This window comes from Lactuca virosa, chromosome 2 (assembly GCF_052849685.1).
Source record: "Lactuca virosa cultivar CGN04683 chromosome 2, Lactuca_virosa_CGN04683_v6, whole genome shotgun sequence".
In the NCBI taxonomy this organism is placed as follows: domain Eukaryota; kingdom Viridiplantae; phylum Streptophyta; class Magnoliopsida; order Asterales; family Asteraceae; genus Lactuca; species Lactuca virosa.
Window position 1 is genome coordinate 148,915,451 of NC_136427.1, and position 19,627 is coordinate 148,935,077.

At 41.2% G+C, this 19,627-nt stretch overlaps 1 protein-coding gene across 1 annotated transcript; it reads right to left on the reverse strand.

The window, feature by feature from the left end:
- Positions 1–16,612: 16,612 nt before the first annotated feature.
- Positions 16,613–18,139, reverse strand: LOC145157863 (uncharacterized). The gene is made up of 2 exons (XM_079076844.1): positions 17,200–18,139; positions 16,613–17,145 (listed from the first exon to the last, which is right to left on the reverse strand). Exons 1-2 carry the CDS (start codon positions 18,137–18,139, stop codon positions 16,613–16,615), a joined length of 1,473 nt encoding a protein of 490 aa, XP_078932970.1.
- Between the last annotated feature and the right edge of the window lie 1,488 nt (positions 18,140–19,627).

The following is a 19,627-nucleotide window of genomic DNA, read 5'->3' on the forward strand; positions in this document are numbered from 1 at the left end:
CCCTTAGGGAGCGCAGGGCGTCCCCTTCGGACCAGCCTCAGAAGTTGTGCCCCGAACTTGTAAAATTCGTAACTTTCGCGTACGAGCTCCGTTTTCGACGTTCTTTATATACACGTGAAGGTGAGAATATACTCTACAACTCTCGTTTAGACTCCGTCCGCAAATTTTCAGTATATTTTTAATAGTATATTTTTAACAGGCCAGGACTGGAAAAGTCCGTTAAAAATCCATAACTTCTTCATCCGATGTCCGTTTTCATCAGTCTTTTTACCGTTGTACTACTATTGATGAGACCTTCGATTCTTGTTTAGGTTGCGTTGGCTAAAAGTTGCTCGATCTCTATTTCGAGTTTTTAGCTGTCTACTGCTATATCCGAAACTTCGAAAAATCATAACTTCCTCATACGAAGTCAGATTTGGACGTTCTTTTTATGTTTGTTTACAGTTTAATGATATCTACGACTTTCATTTAGATACCTAAGGTTAAAAAGTATTTTATTAAAACTTCGCGTTTTACCTTTAACCGTATTGACGGTTTTGCTGTGAATCTTAGGTTGGTCATAACTTCTTCGTTATAACTCGAATTTTAATGTTCTTTATATTTCTGAAACCCTTGACACGATATCTATCATTTATGAAATCCAGTAGAGACTTTTGAACATTTTATTTTTTGACGATAATTTCATTATATCAAAAGAGATTACAACTCTTGACTTTTTAGGTCATTACATTGATTCGAAATATCGGGTTGTCACATCATCCCCCCGTTAGAGGGAATTTCGTCCCGAAATTAAATGTAAGGTAAATATTTGTGGATTAGGGAAAGAGATGCGGGTACTTTTGTTTCATCTGATCTTCGCGCTCCCAAGTATATTCAGGTCCCCGCTTTGCATTCCAGCGGACCTTCACAATGGGTATGCGACTTTGTTTTGTTCTTTTAATTTCCCTATCAATGACCTCAATTGGTTCCTCTACAAAGTGGAGACTCTCGTTGATTTCGATTTCGTCTAGAGGGACGACGAGGGTCTCATCGGACAAACATTTCTTCAAGTTTGACACATGAAAGGTAGGATGTACGTTATTGAGTTCCTGCGGTAGTTGAAGTTTGTATGCTACTGGGCCGATCCTTGCAAGGATCTCGAATGGTCCGATATACCTTGGGTTTAGTTTCCCACGTTTTCCGAAACGTATTAACCCTTTCCAGGGCGAGACCTTCAATAGCACTCGGTCCCCAACCTGAAATTCTAAGGGCTTCCATCTTTTGTCCGCGTAACTCTTTTGTCTGTCTCTTGAAGCCTTTAGTCGTTCCCGAATTTGAACAATCTTCTTAGTTGTTTCTTTTATAATTTTCGGGCCTGTGAGAGCGCTGTCGGGTACTTGTCCCTTGGCTAGTTGCGTGTCACCCACTTCGGCCCAACACAGTGGTGATCTGCACTTGCGGCCATAGAGGGCTTCGAATGGAGCAACTTTAATGCTGGAGTGATAGCTATTGTTGTATGAGAATTCGACTAGTGGTAAATGGGTATCCCATGATTTACCAAAATCGATTACACAAGCTCTTAGCATATCTTCCAAGGTTTGTATGGTCCTCTCACTTTGACCGTCGGTTTGTGTATGGTAAGCGGTACTCATGTCTAGTCTCGTCCCTAGAGATTTTTGCAGCGACTGCCAGAATCGGGAGGTGAACCTACTATCTCTGTTGGAGATAATGGATATTGTTACACCATGCAGTCGTATAATCTCTCGGATGTATGTTCGAGCTAGCTTCTCCATCTTGTCGGTTTCCTTTATTGGTAGGAAGTGTGCGGATTTTGTTAATCTATCGACGATCACCCAGATGGTGTCTAGCCCACCTGCTGTCTTGGGTAATTTTTTTATGAAATCCATGGTTATCCGCTCCCACTTCCACTCGGGTATTTCAGGCTGTTGTAGTAATCCCGAGGGCTTTTGGTACTCTACCTTGACTTTGGCGCAAGTCAGACACTTGCCCACATAGGTAGTGATATCTGCTTTCATGTTCGGCCACCAATACAGTTTCTTGAGAGCCAGATACATCTTGTCTGAACCTGGATGCACGGAGTATCGAGTCTTATGAGCCTCATTCATGACCACGTCTCTGAATCCACCAAACTTCGGTGTCCAGATCCGATCCACGAAGTAACGAACTCCGTCACCCTTGACTTCAAGATTCTTATCCATTCCCCTTAAGGCTTCACCCGTCACATTCTCTGTTTTCAAGGCTTCCCTCTGAGCTTCCTTGATTTGTGTGGACAGGTGTGAATGGATCGTCATGGTTAAGGATTTCACTCGGCGGCCCGAATATTCCTTTCGACTAAGAGCATCAGGCACCATATTTGCTTTTCCTGGATGATAATGAATTTCACATTCGTAGTCATTCAACAGTTCAACCCATCGTCTTTTCCTCATGTTGAGTTCCCTTTGATTGAGCATTTCGTGCATTTCGTGCGAAAACGACTGCTCCCAGTTCGAGGTCGTGTGTAGTGTAGTAGACCTCGTGTGTCTTGAGTTGTCTCGAGGCGTAGGCGATGACCTTTCCTCGTTGCATTAGAACACATCCAAGACCTTGATTAGATGCATCACAGTAGACGACGAAGTCTTCTGTTCCTTCTGGCAAGGACAATATAGGTGCGCTGCATAGTGCTTGCTTCAGTGTTTGGAATGCAGCGTCTTGTCTTTCTTCCCAATTGAAAGTTACACCCTTCTGGGTCAAGGTGGTAAGTGGTGTAGCAAACTTCGAGACGTTTTGTATAAACCTTCAGTAATAGCCAGCAAGGCCCAAGAATTGCCGTATTTCCGTTGGGGTTCTGGGAGCTGACCAGTTCTCGATTGCCTTGATTTTGGAAGGGTCCACGTGTATCCCGTCTTTGCTAACCACGTGACCTAGGAAATCTACTTTCCGAATCCAAAATTCGCACTTTGAAAATTTTGCGTATAGCTTCTCTTTTCTTAGCGTTTCCAAGATTTGTCGGAGGTGTTGACCATGTTCCTCATTACTCTTCGAATAAATGAGTATATCGTCTATGAACATGATCACAAATTTGTCCAGGAATGAACGACACACTCGGTTCATTAAGTCCATGAACACCGCCGGTACATTTGTTAATCCAAAGGGCATCACTACAAACTCGTAGTGACCATAACCAGTTCGAAAGGCTGTTTTGAGAACATCTCCTTCCAAGACTCGCAGCTGATGATACTCGGATCTCAAATCGATCTTTGAGAAATAACTCGCTCCTTGGAGTTGGTCGAACAAGTCGTGAATGTGTGGTAGGGGATATCGGTTCTTGATAGTGAGCTTGTTGAGTTCCCGGTAATCGATGCACATGCGGAAAGATCCATCCTTCTTCTTTACGAACATGACTGGTGCTCCCCAAGGTGAGAAGCTCGGTCTGATGAATCCTTTGCTGAGTAGTTCGTTTAATTGGCTGGATAATTCTTGCATCTCAGCTGGCGCTAGACGATACATCGATTTAGCTACTGGGGTAGCTCCAGGAATTAAATCGATTCTGAACTCAACTTGTCGTTCTTGTGGGACTCCTGGAAGATCTTCAGGGAAGACATCGGGAAAATCGCAGACTTTTGGAATGTCTTTGAGGTCCTTCGCTTCTTTTTTCTTATCTACTAGTGGGCTAAGAAGGCATGGTACTCCTTAAGTAGGTATTTCTGGGCTTTAACGCAAGAGATGATTTGTAAATTGGTACCGGGTTTGTCACCATAAATGACAAGAGTTTCGCCGTTTGGCAGATTTAGGCGAACGACCCTTTCGTGTCAAAGTATATCGGCATGGTGTAGACTTAACCAATCCATACCGATGATGACATCAAAGCTCTTTATAGTGATTGGCAATAGATTGATTTGAAATGAATGTTCGTTTAGAGTTAGTGTGCAGCCTATGTACATATCGTTTGTGCTTTCTGTTCTACCGTTTGCCATTTCTACTGTTAATATCTTATTGAGTAATTGAGGGTTCTGTTTTAGTATGTGTTTGAATTTATGACTCACGAAACTCCTCTCCGCACCACAATCGAAGAGTATGCATGCATAAGCGTTATTAAGGAGAAACGTACCCGTAACCACCGTGGGATCAGCTATTACTTCGTTCTGCCCTATTGCCAGCACTCTTCCTATGCCGCCAACATTCCTTGCCTTAGGGCAGTCTCTCTTATAGTGTCCAACCTCACCGCACCCATAACACGCCTGGCCCACACAGACTCCAGGGACTTGGGTGATTGGTCGTGCCGGTGCCTTACAGAAACAGGCAGTGTGCCCTTTCTTGTTGCAGTTGTTGCAGTGCATTTCCCAACAATTTCCGTTGTGATGGAAATTGCATTTGCTGCATTTCGGTAGGTTCCCAACATATTGCTTTGCTAGTGTAGGGGTAACAGGAGCAGCAGTGGGGGTAGTAGCGGCATGGACTGCCACCATCTGTTGCTTCTTGAAAGGTTCTTGTGAAAATTGACTCTTCCTCTTGTTCCAAAACTTCTTCTTACTGTTGTTGTTGGTACTGTTGTTGTTGTTGTTGTTTTCTATGGTTTGCTCCGGAACAGCAGTTGCGAAGCCTTGGCAGACTCCATGGTCAACGAGAGCTTGTGCCAACTGTTTGGCACTATCGAAAGTGACTGGTTTGGAAGCTATTACACTTCCTTGGATCTGGGGTGACAGTCCCCAAATGTACCTCTCGATCTTCTTGCTCTCTAGAGCAACCATCCCTAGGCAAAGGATTGCCAAATCACTAAACCTATTGTTATAGGTTGTAATGTCCGAGCCTACCATAGTATGGCGCCAAAGTTCCTGCTCTAGCTTTTGTACTTCGCCCCTTGGATAGTACTCTTGCATTAACATTTGTTTTAGATTCTCCCAGCCCATAGAATTAGCCACTACCAGAGTTAGTGACTTGACATGGCCATTCCACCACGTCAGAGCTCTCTCGAAGAATGTACAAGCAACAAACTTTACCTTGCTCCCTTCCAGACATACACAGATCTCGAAAACCGCTTCTGTTTTCTCTATCCACTGCGATAAAGCCATTATCCCTCCGGATCCATTAAAAGATATGGACTTGCTATTGGTGAAGTCCTTGAAGGTGCAATCCCCTGAACGACCCTGATGTTGGCCATTCGTAGAGCTATTTATTCCTCCTCCGGACCCATTATTACTCATCTGTGCCATTGTTGCTGTCACTGCAGCTGTTACAGCAGCTATTAAGACGACATTATCCATTGATGGAGGTGGTGGTGGTGGAGGTGTTGCGTTGTTGACACGGCGTGTAGATCTATGGGGCGGCATCGTGCTGCTAAAGAAATAGAATGAAGACCATAAGTCTTTAATGATTAGAAGTTGTGTGTTAATAAATTTGCTATATTCATCACTTTATGAATTTGACTGAGCTACCCAAGGTTTTAGAGCTTGATTCATAATAAAAGTTTGTATAGTGATAGATAAACTTATGAATCTGAGTGGTATTCAATGAATTAACACACAAAGGAATTTCTTCATATATATTAAACATACGTTGAGTTACATTTTGAAGTTAGGAAAATTTCGACCCTTATAAGGGTTTCGGATATAGAAGTTAAAGAAAAGTAAGACTTTTAGCCGAGTTCCTATTCTATAACAAAATTTTTGGGATTCGGGCAAGTACTACTTGCGACATAGGTTGCACTTGGAGCTCGACTCCGTGTCTGATTGCTTTGCTTCCATGAGACGCCTATCGAAGGCGGCTTGCTGTTCCCTCATTTCCTTTATCTCAGAGAGGGCTACAATCAGTTGCTCTTGGAATGTGTCGGTGCGGAGTTGGGCATTATCCTGCAACCTGTCCAGTCGACGGATGTCGGAAGTGTGAACTTATACTTCCACGTTGACTTCACGAATCCGGTTTGCTTGAAACCCGGATTGATAGGACTGGTTGGCTAGTTTGCCCACCATGACTGGGAGTGCTCGGTCGGCTGAACCTCCACCCCTAACGTCGTAGAAGTCCCGACACATACCGTAGGGAGGACGTAATCCTTGCTGTCGGCTCCAATGGTGAATGTGACTTCCCCAAATGGGAGTTGGTCCCTGAAAGTTTCTCCTAAATGCGGGAGGTTGAGCAACTGGTGGGTTGATTACTTCTGGCTCTGATGCATTCCTCAACATCACCATTCCCTTACTTTTCAACATCACCATTCCCAACAATCAGCAACTGGCTGATGCACTTAAAGATCAATTTGACAATGTGTGTGCTAAAGTCGATGGTCTTAAGCAATGGCTTGAGGAATCCCCGGCTCTGCATTCCTCAAGAGGGGGAAGTGATGAAGACCATCACTCCAACAACATCTCTCAGCAACATAAAAGCTCCCCTGTCATAAATGAAACATTTCCTTCACCGCAACCATCTCCTCACAAGACTCCAAGCCATCAGACTCCACCACAACATCAGTCACCACTGCAACAGGAAAACATTCAAGAAGATGATCCAAAGTGACCAGAGACTCCTCCCCACTTCAAAAATTTAGCATCCAACATGTCATTTGAACATTCCGATGACTCTCCCACAACGAAACAGGAGAAAGTAGACTGGAAAGCAGCCAAGCTTGCCAAACTAATCTGGAGAGAAAACGGATTCGACATTACCATGGATGAATCCTTAGTCAATTCTTGGATTAATCCTCACCGCAGATTGCTAGATGATGACTACAAGCCCTACCTTACCTTTGCTGAACCTCCATCTGACGGTTACTGGGATATTCCAATATCCCCCAATGCAAAATACTTCACTGTATTTGAGCAGTTTGACCGAAGCCTACCTGATCACAAGAGGCTGCCTATGGAATTCGAAAGACTTAATCGATTCCATGCCAAACATGCTTCCTCAATAGAGAAAATCTTGTCTAACGATAGACCATCCGCAGTCAAGAACTTCAAACCCCGAAAATTCATGAAAGCTAACTTCATCCAGTATACTCTCACAAGAAGGAACCAGGACTACGTCCGCACCCAAGCTGACTTCCCATGCATGAATCCAGAAGAAGTTTTCTTGATAGCAAGGGTGTTCCGAAACAAATCTGAGAAGTATCCAAAGATGGAGATAGCATTTGAAAGGGATAGCATTTTTCTAAGGGAAACGGTCTGTGACTTTGCAAAAATTGATGCGGACATTCATCCTGCTCTTGCCAAGAAGTTTGATCTACCACCACTTGATCCTGCACCAATGTTTACTGAAGGTATCAAGAGAGATCTCTAGGTGCAATAAACTTCCCAGATCTTGGTGTCATCTTCAAAAGGAAAATCAATGAAACCAAATACTTCATTCCTTTGACTGCCATGAATCGCCTCACAAGGAAACAACTTGAAGTTTCTCGAACCGCAGTTCAAAAGTCAAAACATACAACTGCCGAAGTCAAGTTCGAAATTTTAAGAAGGATCACCTGGTTGGAGAATGTTAGAAAGTTTTGGTGGATTCTAATCAAGTTCCTAAAACTTGATAACTGAAGAAAAAGCTGAAGAGGTCACTTAGGGGGAAAATGTTGAATCATAAAAGTGACCCTCTTTAACTTGACCTACCGCATCCCCTTGAAGATCCGCAGTCAAGTCAGTTCAACAACCGCATCCGAAGTCATCATCATCAGCAGTTCACTATCTAGTTTTCTTAGTTTAGCTTTTTATATGCTTTTATTAGAATACTCTCTTTTATCCAGTATGCCTTGCATGGCTACGTTTAGATAGATGAACAAGTGTAACCTTTGAGTCTCTATATATAGAACTTAATCTTTCTCAACTAAAAACACATATGATAACACTTCGCATCTTAAATCTCATATCTTGTGTTATTACTCTAATCTCTTTCTTACTCTCCAAACTCACTATATCATAACTGAACATCATCTCTCTTCGGAGCAAGTCATTCTTGACTTAATCACTAAGCTTGATCTCATTTACTAACTTGGTTTGAATGCATTCCTTGTTAAGAATCAACTTACGTGTATACTTGATATAATACATGCTGTCATTATATTTCCTTACATTTCCGCATCTAACTCTCTAATTATCTAACTCTTACTTATTATTATTATTGTTGAGCTTTTAGATCCTTTGAGATAAACTATTCCGCAACTATACTTGATCTAACGTTTGTTCAAGTGTGTCTCAAGTTTTGCTCTCAACAGATAAGCTCGTTCAGACGATCGTAATACATTTCAATTGTTTCTCCATCATTCTGCTTGAATTATCTTAATCCAATTAGACATTGTTTTACAAAACTAATTTTGGTTTTCTCACTCCCCTAGTAATTTTCCTTCAATGTATTCTAGATCTCTTTTGAAGTTGTGCAAGTGCGAACATGATTATACACCATAGGAGGAAGAGCACCACGAAGCTCTCTCATGCATTTCTTCTCATACTTCTTCAACCTTTCATTTTGTTCAGTAACACTTGGAGATGATGAAGAAGTACCTATGCTTTCAATAGAAGAAGGTGGAGTTACATCATTACTAATGCAATTCCATAACTCTTCATCTATGCTATTCAAGTAATCCTCCATTCGATCAGCCTACTGATCGTAATACTCTGGAATCAGCATTGGAATCTTCGTTGATGACCCAAGGAGATGAGAATACGGTGTCATTGTGTTCATGTTAAAATTTGCCATGGATGTACGGAAGAATTCTCAGAAAAACTTCAGAAATTTGAGAATTAATGGATGAATTGAACAGAAAGAACAAGAAGAACACTCGATTATACAAACTAGTTGCAGAATCAAATCACAACTAAAGATCTAAGATGATTTTCAGTATCAAAGGTGCGGAAATTTTTGAATCCAAGATGAGATTCAAAATATGATTGATACAGAATGAAAATCAGATCATTGCAGTATGATTCCTGCTCTGATACCAATTGCAGTAGTGATTAAATCGAGTATGAATGTACCTCCTCTGATACAGCTGCGTATCTATCATTAAATAACTCCATCATCGAGGTCTTAATAAACCCAAATAACTCTGGTATCTGACTCCTGACAAAAGCCACAACCTCCTCATGGAGAACCTCCCTAATCCAGGCATCCAACTCCTCAAATCCAATCTGCCTGCCAGCTCCTAATCCCGATCCGGTCTCAACTCCTCCCGTAGTCACCATAATGAAAATATACCAGGGACATATCAGATTATACTCATAGCATAACAGGGGAACCAACTCCTAAGAAGCCCTAGGGGTTGTGACTTCCATGATACGTGTACTGGTCCTATGCTTTAGTAGTACGGGCCCATACTACCTTCCACACCTACCCATATTTGTCTCAGATACCATCACAACAGTCCTAACAATATACACTAGCAATAATAGACTCTCAATCCTCACTCCCTAGAAGAAAAGCTAAACATCTCGAAACTGGTCGGCTGGCCCCACGCAACACATCCATGAAACTTCCACCAACCCTACAGCACTCGTGTATGCTAGCCATGCATAACACTGGACCCTATAGACAGTCGTATACCTGATCCTACCATAAGCCCTTCATCAAAAAAGAATAGGAAATAAGGCCAAACTAAATATTCTTAGGCTATAAGATCTTAGTTATGCATAACCATAATGCATACACTAAGCAACTACAGTAATGATATCAATTCCATAAATAGAAAGGTCCTAGGCTATTAGGCATCATATAATTAGGCAATTCTATTATGCAATTCCTGAAGATTCCTAGCCTATCGCTAGCATGTTGTTCTTGATGGGTTTGAGCCATAAGAACATTCCTATGTGCACATACAAACCCTAATGCTTGGATCTAGGTTTCTCTAATGAACATGATTTTCATCTAATACTTGCAAACCCTAGATCTAGAGTAAACAATTTGAAATTGACATAATAAAATATATCTAGATGATTAACTCTTATTGAAAGCTTGAATCTTGTTATCCTTCGAGCTTAGAGTCACAATTGTCACTCCTCTAATGGCATACAAACACCAAGAAGCAAGAGGATTATTTGGAGAGAGGTTGTAGGAACAAAATCGGCTCTAGGAACTCCTTAGGGTTTCTGGTAGCCGATTTCTGTAGCCCTTGGGGTCTTTAAATACTTGAGCTGCTAGGGGTATAGCCTGAAACCCTAATTAGATAACTTAGGCCATAAGCAGTCCAAGGATCCTTCTAGAATAAGGCTTGGATGAATTCAAGGAGTCCATGCACCTTAATTTCGTCCACCCGATGATCCATAAGGATCCACAACCCAAAACCAACTATCACACAATTGTCAGTTCCAGCCCCCTTTATTTAATTAATCTCCTTTAGCCACAAAATTAATTCTTAATTAATTCTTGTCTAATATTAATTAAATTATATGATTTCTCCTTTAATATATTAATCATATAATATATTAATAAATCATAATAACCTCTTTATTTATAGATCATCCTATCATGTTGCTTTGGTGAAAGCAACCCGAAAGGACCATGCACAATCGGGTCAAGTACTTACCAAACATAGTTACGGGCTTAGACACTAATCCAACAGTCTCCCACTTGGATAAGTCTAGTAACTATAAATGTAAGCACAATCCGATTAGCAATCGTAGCTCTCAAAGACGCTGTCGAACTCTGATCTTATCAGTAACCTGTCCTTTAGATAAGGGATCGTATAGTCCTCTGTTCTAGATATCACACGGACAATTACATGGAACATAGTCATACTTATTGTCCAGCAGTTTGTTTCTCGATCTTTGATTTGTTTGCATAGAACTTAATTGAACACGTCAATTCAGTCCTGACCGGGCCCGACACATAAGTCAAACCAAATCATCGAGGGGCCCTGATATCGCTTTTATCCTCTTAGGATAAAAGGAACAGATAAACTTCGACTTATATGCATTTATTATTCAATAATCAAATCATACACAACAATGCGTTTTATAACATCAATTTACTGATGCGTTTTCGCATTATCAATGCATAACCAATTACCAAACAATAAACCATATATCTAGGTTTTAAGACCATATGATATTATCGTCTTGCGATCACTCGAGATAAATTCCATGAAGTGATTCCAGCAAGAGAGGGTTTATTCCAATGCTCAAATAAAACTCATATGCACTCATGAACGTCGTAGCAAACTTTTGCTATGTCTAATACATTTTAGACAATCTACACACCAATTCATGACAGTCTTCATTCATACCTACTTCCAACATATGAACGATTGTGGACGGTTCGAATAATTCTTATTATTCCGGAAGTCAAAACATGCAAAAATTGAAACAATAGGTAAACAATTAACATAAGACAGTAACATTACTAATAAATAATACTCTTTTATTTAATCATCAAATGTTAATTACAGTTTATCTATTACATGTTTCTAAACTATCTAATCTAAACTAATATCGTCCTTCAGCCCGATGCTCCTAGCGTGCTGGAAGTGCTTAACCCTGCTCTGTCCCTTCGTAAGTGGATCTGCTGGGTTATCCTCTGACGATACCCTCTTTACTACGAGGAGTCCTTCTTCCACCCGATGTCGAATAAAATGATATTTTCTGTCGATATGTCGAGATCTGTCGTGATCCCTCAGTTCCTTGGTCAAGGCAACCGCACCTTCATTATCACAGAAAGTTTCCATGGGCTCCTTTATGGCTGGCACAACTCCAAGGTCTCCAATGAAGTTCTCCAACCATATCGCCTCCTTTGACGCTTCGCTCGCTGCAATGTACTCCGATTCGCACGTTGAATCAGCTACTGTCTCTTGCTTGGAACTTTTCCAAGTCACTGCTCCTCCGTTAAGGGTAAAGACTCAGCCCGACTGCGAACGGTAGTTGTCCCTGTCGGTCTGAAAACTAGTGTCACTGTACCCTCCCACCTTTAAGTCATCACTACCTCCGAGGACTAGAAATCATTCCTTGGTCCTCCGAAGGTACTTAAGAATGTTTTTGACTGCGGTCCAATGCGCTTTGCCAGGGTTCCCTTGATATCTGCTGACCATGCTCAAAGCGAAGGCCACATCAGGGCGAGTACAAGTCATAGCATACATAATCGAGCCAACTGCGGAAGCGTATGGTACTCGGCTCATTTCAGCTATCTCGACTTCGGTACTCGGGCATAGAGTCTTACTCAACTTGGCATTACTTTGGATCGGTAATTCTCCCTTCGTTGAATTCTCCATACTAAAACGTTTTAGTACCTTGTCCAAGTAAGTATTCTAACTAAGTCCTATTAGTCTCTTACTTTTGTCTCTCACTATCCTAATTCCCAAAATATAGGAAGCCTCTCCGAGGTCCTTCATAGCGAAGCACTTCCCGAGCCAGGACTTAACCTCCTGCAGTGTCGGGATGTCGTTTCCTATGAGTAGTATGTCATCGACATACAATACGAGGAAACTAACTATACTCCCACTGGCTTTGACATATACACATGATTCATCCTCGCTTCGTAGAAACCCAAACTCTTTGACTTTCTCGTCGAAGCAAAAATTCCATCTGCAAGACGCTTGCTTAAGTCCATAAATGGACTTCTCAAGCTTGCACACTCTATTGGGATGCTTCGCATTGACAAAACCCTCTGGCTAAGCCATGTAAACATCCTCAGCAAACTTCCCATTAAGGAAAGCGGTTTTGACATCCATTTGCCATATTTCATAATCATGAAATGCAGCAATGGCCAGCATCACCCTAATAGATTTTATCTTGGCAACCGGTAAGAAGGTTTCATCATAGTCAACACCGGGAGTTTGAGTGAAACCCTTCGCGACCAATCGCGCCTTATATGTGTGCACATTCCCATCCATGTTGGTCTTCTTATTGAAGATCCACTTGCACCCGACCGTCTTACGTCCGGGCAAATGGTCAACCAAATTCCAAACTTGGTTGTCGTACATGGACTGAATCTCGCTGTCCATCGCCTCTTTCCATTTCGCAAACTTCGGGCCTGCCATGGCTTCCTTATAGTTGTTAGGTTCGTCCAAATTTATTAGTGTACTATCACTAATATATGTGTCCCCTTCTGTAGTAATATGAAAACCATATAGCTGGGGTGGAACTCTAACTCTTTCGGAACGTCTAAGAGGTAATGACTCGTCAATCGGTTCAACCGGAGTTTCCTCCTCGGGTTGAGTGCCATCGTTAGAGGTTCCTTCATCGCTCGAATCTTGAATCTCTTCAAGATCGATTTGCCTCCCACTAACCCCTTGGCTTATGAGTTCTCGTTCTCGGAAAACCCCTCTCCGCGCAACGAAGACAACATTGTCACTCGCTCTATAGAAGAGATATCCAAAGGATTTCTGCGGGTAGCCGATGAAAATACACCGCTCACTATGAGGTTCGAGCTTGTCGTGTGTCTCTCGTCTTACGAAAGCCTCGCAACCCCAAACCTTTATATGTGCCAACGAGGGAGCCTTCCCCGTCCACATCTCGTGAGGTGTTTTGGCAACCTTCTTTATAGGTACTAAGTTAAGGATATGAGCGGCAGTCTCTAAGGCGTACCCCCAAAATGAGATAGGTAGTGAAGCACGACTCAGCATGGAACGAACCATGTCCAACAAGGTTCGATTACGCCTCTCAGCCACACCGTTCAACTGTGGTGTCCTAGGTGGCGTCAATTGCGAAACGATTCCACATTCCTTAAGATAGTAATGGAATTCAAGACTTAGGTACTCTCCTCCTCGATCGGATTGAAGTATCTTGATTTTCCTGCCCAACTGATTCTCCACTTCTTGTTTAAACTCTTTGAACTTTTCAAAGGTTTCCGACTTGTGCTTGATTAAGTAGATATATCCATATCTACTATAATCGTCAGTAAAAGTCACGTAGAAGCGGCTCGCATCCCTTGTGGTTGATCTAAAGGGCCCACACACATCGGTGTGTATGAGATCCAATAGACCCTCACCCCTCTCAGAAGTGCCAGTAAAGGGTGACTTGGTCATCTTCCGAAGTAAACAAGGCTCGCACACGTCATCGTCCCTAAGGTCGAATGACTCCGACACTCCATCCTTTTGGAGTTGGGCTATGCGTTTCTTATTGACATGTCTAAGACGACAATGCCACAAGCATGCTTTATCCAAACCATTGGATGAATCAACACACAACACATCATTTCCTAAGTTATCTACAACCATCACAGTTTCATAAGTTCCATTACAAGGTAATGCTTCAAAATAAAATACACCATTAAGATAAGCATTAATAGAACCCTTTTCATTATCAAATGAATATCTAAAACCTTGTCTATATAAACAATGAAATGAAATGATGTTTATTGCCATATCTGGCGAATAGCAACAATTGTCTAAATCTAATCCTAATCCACTATTAAGCATTAAAGAGTAAATTCCGATCTTGGTGACAGGCGACGATCTTCTGTTCCCCATGATCAAATTTATCTTCCCATGCTCCACATCCCTATCCCTTCTTAGGCCCTGCAAATCAGAACAAATGTGAAAACCACATCCTGTATCAAGTATCCAAGAAATAGAATGTGATCAATTGTTAGATTTAATTGTGTAAATACCTGCGTAAGATGGCTTGATCTTTCCATCCTTGATGACCTGTAGATATTCTGGATAGCTTCTCTTCCAATACCCTATTTTGTGGCAGTGGTGGCACTCTGCCTCCTTCGGGTTAGAGTTGGGTTTAGCAGAACCAACTTTGGTTCCACTAGAAGAGGTACCATCTTGGGGTCTACCCTTATGGTTACTCTTTGAGGGAGCCTTCCTCATCTTATCCCTCCCTTGCCCAATTGCCAAAATAGGGGAAGCGGTTGGAGCGGGAGTTGATGCAACAGACTTATCCTTGAGATTGCTCTCAACAGTCCTAAGCAAGACTTGAAGCTTGCTCAAGGTGACCTCTTCCTTATTCATGTGGTAGGTCATGCGGAACTGGTTGTAGCAGGGAGGCAGGGAGTGAAGGATAATGTCAATCGTCAGCTCTTCATCAAAGTTAAAATTCAACTTGAGAAGACGGTCAACATATCTATGCATCTTTTGTAGATGAGCGGTAAGAGACTATCCACTACCCATTCGGGTAGTGATCATCGAAGTGATGATCTCATACCTCTCTTGCCTCGCACTTTGATGGAACCGGTCCAGCAAGTCTTGATGCATCTCATAGGGATACATGTCCTCATAAGACTTTTGGAGTTCGGAAGTCATATTCGCCAGCATGATCCAATGGACTTTCGTGGCATCACGCTCGTGGGCCTCAAAGGCAGCGATCTCTTCGGGAGTAGCAGTGTTCACGTCGATCTCCTTCAGCTCCTTATCTAGGACATACTCTTTGTCCTCATAACAGGTGGCCATTCTAATGTTACGAATCCAATTGTTGAAATTGTTTCCGTCGAATATCACCCTCCCACACAAGTTCATGAGTCAGAAAGAGCCGAAGGAACTCGAGCCAGAAGCGTTGTTGTTGTTCATGTTCGACATCTGAAAAAGAAAAGAACAAAGTTTGATTAGAAATGAATCCCTAATTAAACACCCAAAATTAGAAATTAGGGCTAGGATCCAACAACATTATTTACATATTAGAAAACGGATGCCGTAATCTAACATGCAAATAACTTGAAGGTAAGTGAATGACGATTCACTAATTCTCCACCATGAAAAACGAAAAGAAGATTAATTTTTAAATGTATTGAAAACTCCTAGATTCTTTTGGGATTCATTGAACCTTTCAATGGCATGTTTAAATCTCGATATGCCCCTCAAGTTTGTGACTGGGATGCCGAGGATCAGAAAGCGGGTGTGAATAACCATGCAAATGTACATGGTGCCCTCATTGTTACAGTCATCTATACCATGTGCCGGTTAACCACACACGCTCCATCGAACTATGACAAACAATGAGTCACCCTTTGCCACCTTTTCTTAGAAACTAATTAGTGTGCCAGTTAACCATACACGCTCCACTAACTTATTAGCAAGGGTACAAAGTGTAATTTCATGGGATTGCATCAATTCACTTTGCCTAAAGTAACTGAGAATGAGAATTTTGTAAAACATTTAGTTACTTTATATAGATTCATTATATTTTTAATGAGGAAAGGTTTGCCCTTTCCTACCCGCTCGGCTAACGACCCTCCACCAATCAAGGAAGCAGTGGGTGAGAGTGGACACCCATTAAACGGCCATTTTATAGGCCATAACCTTATACCCCCCTTATAGATCGGCTTCGTGAATGAGGCCTACTAACGGTAAGACTAGCATTTTAAGTTATACACACACACACACACACATATATATATATATATATATATATATATATATATATATATATATATATATATATATATATATATATACTAGCCATTTACCCACGCCAAGCGACGGGTGTGAATCGTTTCATTCGGAAATTATTTCTATTCGGAAAGTTTTATGATTGGGCACCCAACTTTTACATGAGGGTAATGAAAAGGTAAACCCCTAACATTAATCTAATTTGCTTTGGAATATGGTAACTTGTAAATTTGAACGGTCTACGCATCTCTAGAGGCAATTAGTTCGTTTGCGCAAATAGTTTACTATATCTAAAAAATTATAATTAAGAGTCATGCTAACAGAAACAAATACAATGAAAATTAAAAATTAAAAGTTGGGATTCCTTACAAATGTATATGAAGACATGCAATTGATTGTGCATTATTAATCGTGCAACACTTCTTTATACACCACATTTGATGTATAGACTTCACCATCGTTGAATTGTCCATCAGGGATCACTAATACTTTTGTATTGGCGCGTGAAATCCCTCTGGATAATGCCACATAAAGTTGGCCATGTGAGAAAACCGATTCTGGAAGATAAATTCCTACATTTGGAATTGTTTGTCCCTGAGCTTTATTGATTGTCATCGCAAAACATAATCGAATTGGAAATTGTTTTCTCTTCAGCTTGAACGGGAACATGTCCTCATCAGATGGACATAGAGGTATCCTTGGCAAAAATACCCTCTTTCCAGCATGTTGGCCAACAGCTATTTCGGCATCAATCACATTGTGCTGAAAACTTTTACAAATCAATCGGGTGCCGTTACACAATCCATTTGATGGGTCAAGATTTCGTAACAGTATTATCGGACATCCAACTTTCAGTCGTAGGTAATGAGGGGGTAAACCACTAACACTGAGCGTGTTCAAGAATTCCACAGGATAGAAGTTATTTATATCGTCTATAGCTTCATCAAAACTATAGTAAATTGTCTCTTCTCCAATGAATCAGCCAATCAAACGATCATTAATCTCATCGACGCTATCATTTCTTGTGGATAATATTGCACGGGAAATAATATAATCTGATTTAGATCTATTAATTTCCAAAGATGGAAAGATTGCATCAATCAAAGCATTCAATGACTTTTCTTTTTCGGTGAAGGGAATTCCCATATCATCAGGGATACGGATAAAGTTTTCATGCACTGTTTCTTCAACTCCATCACCGACACGTAACAGAAAATATGAGAACCATGGATCGGTTAGTGCTCTCATATTTATAGTTAATCGCAACTTGATAATCGAAGACCAAAGAGGTGATATTCGTATGCTAGAATCCACGGTTTGTGCTCGTGTTCCACGTCTAACGACCGGCAACACTTGTCTGAAATCACCTCCCAAAACCATTATCTTTCCACCAAATGGGAGCATCACCCCAGTGATATCTTTCATTGTACGGTCAACCGCCTCCAATGCATGTCTTTTAGCCATCGATGCTTTGTCCCATACGATTACCTTTGCAATCCGAAGTAGTTGAGCAATACCACTTTGTCTTGAAATCATGTAGACTGAGTTATTTTCAAGATTGAGAGGAATTTTAAAGCGAGAGTGAGTTGTTCTCTCCCCAGGCATGTTATTAGCCGCAACACCCGATGAAGCGGTTGCAAGTGCAATATGACCACACGAACGAATATTAGCAAGTAGAGCTTTGTACAAAAATGTTTTTCCTGTTCCACCAGGACCGTCTATGAAGAACACTCCAGGAATATCATTATGGACATGCCACATGATCTCATCATATGCAAATTTCTGTTCAGGATTAAGAAAATCTATTGCTTGTAAATGTTCAGATTCTATCACTATAGAACACTCTTCTTGTACCTCACGAAAAACTCCAGATTCTAAATCGACATTTTCATTTATCTGTGGAAGATCAAAATCATCAATATTGTCCCCCATTGATTGTATGAATACCATGATGTCAGTAAGGACCATATTCTGGACTCTCTCAACACTTCCGTATTATCGCCTATAATCTTCTGAAAGAGCATTGTAATGGTCATCCCATAACTTACGAACATCTCCTGGCTCACAAAAAGTCAATATCGTTACAAATAGCCTTCTAAGAGCATTGGGAAATTGAAAGAAAGATGCCTCTGTAAGACATTGAGATAAACCATCATCAGACTCTATTAACCCTCTTTCAAGAGCTGCTTTACGAAATGTTGGGTGTTTTACGTTGTTGACTGTGTAAAGATCTTCAAAACATGTTGGGCCACTAATATGTGATAAAAGTAGGCGAAGGTAGTATCGCTCTCCTTTAGCGGGATTAGCAGAAACCAAACGACCTCGCATTAATCCTAGTTTTCGACAATTCCAAGGATGTGAGCTCGGATCCCATGTAAATTGTTTTGGAAAATCTTTGTATTTATGTTGTCTCGCATTTTTATCTTCCTTATTTTTTAGAAAAAAAGCAGTCAACATTGATCTCTTATCTTTCTCTTTTTCAACAACGCTAGTCAACATATCATCCTCACTGAACCTAACCATTTGTTGATTTGGGAGATGCACTTGCAACGCCATCACAAAAGGGTGGATCTGAGAAAGTGGGAAGCTAAAAATCCTCCAAATTGCCTCGGGAGGCGAGACATATCGTGCATCTTGAAACCGTTTTATCTCATTAACTACAACAGGTTGTCCATCCGGATCAATATTGATAACTTGTTTGTCATGACCCTTGTAAATATACTTGAACACATATTTCACAGAGGTTATACTCGAGCAGACCTCAACATTCATATGACAGTTAAACATCATTAACAACTTTGGGTTATACGGGACCACCCATCTGTTATCCATCTTATTGCCTCGTATGTCCACCTCTATACCATTATCTCTCCTTCGGTACACAGGATATGAGTCCTTTCCTTGTAATGTTGTTTCATTGAATTGTCGAGGGTATCTAAAACGACATTTTTTTGCTCATTCTTCATACAAGGACAGTCAGAGTTTAAGCTACCGCAAGGACCGTGAATCATGTGTGCGACGACTAATTCGTGCATTTTAGGATACTTTTGTGGGTCTGGAATTTCAGCACAAACTATTTTGTCGTAATGGTCTGCATTAGTAAGCTTGTGTGGAGGTCTCATTATCATGAGGAAATGTGCATGTGGCAAACCACGTTTTTGAAACTCAATGACATAAACGTACGCACCCACCACGCCAAGGATGTGCTTTGTGAAGAGTTGTTTCTTAAGATACTCTAACTTAGCACGAAAAACTCTAGACACAAGGTCCGGACGATCTTGAGCCGTCTGCCAAGGGAGTAACTCATCTTTTATTTCTTGCCAGTTTGGATTGCATGTCATAGTAAGGAATACGTCAGGCTTACCGTCATCTTGAACTAAAGTCATGGCATCAAGAAATCGTCGCCGCATGTCACGGGGG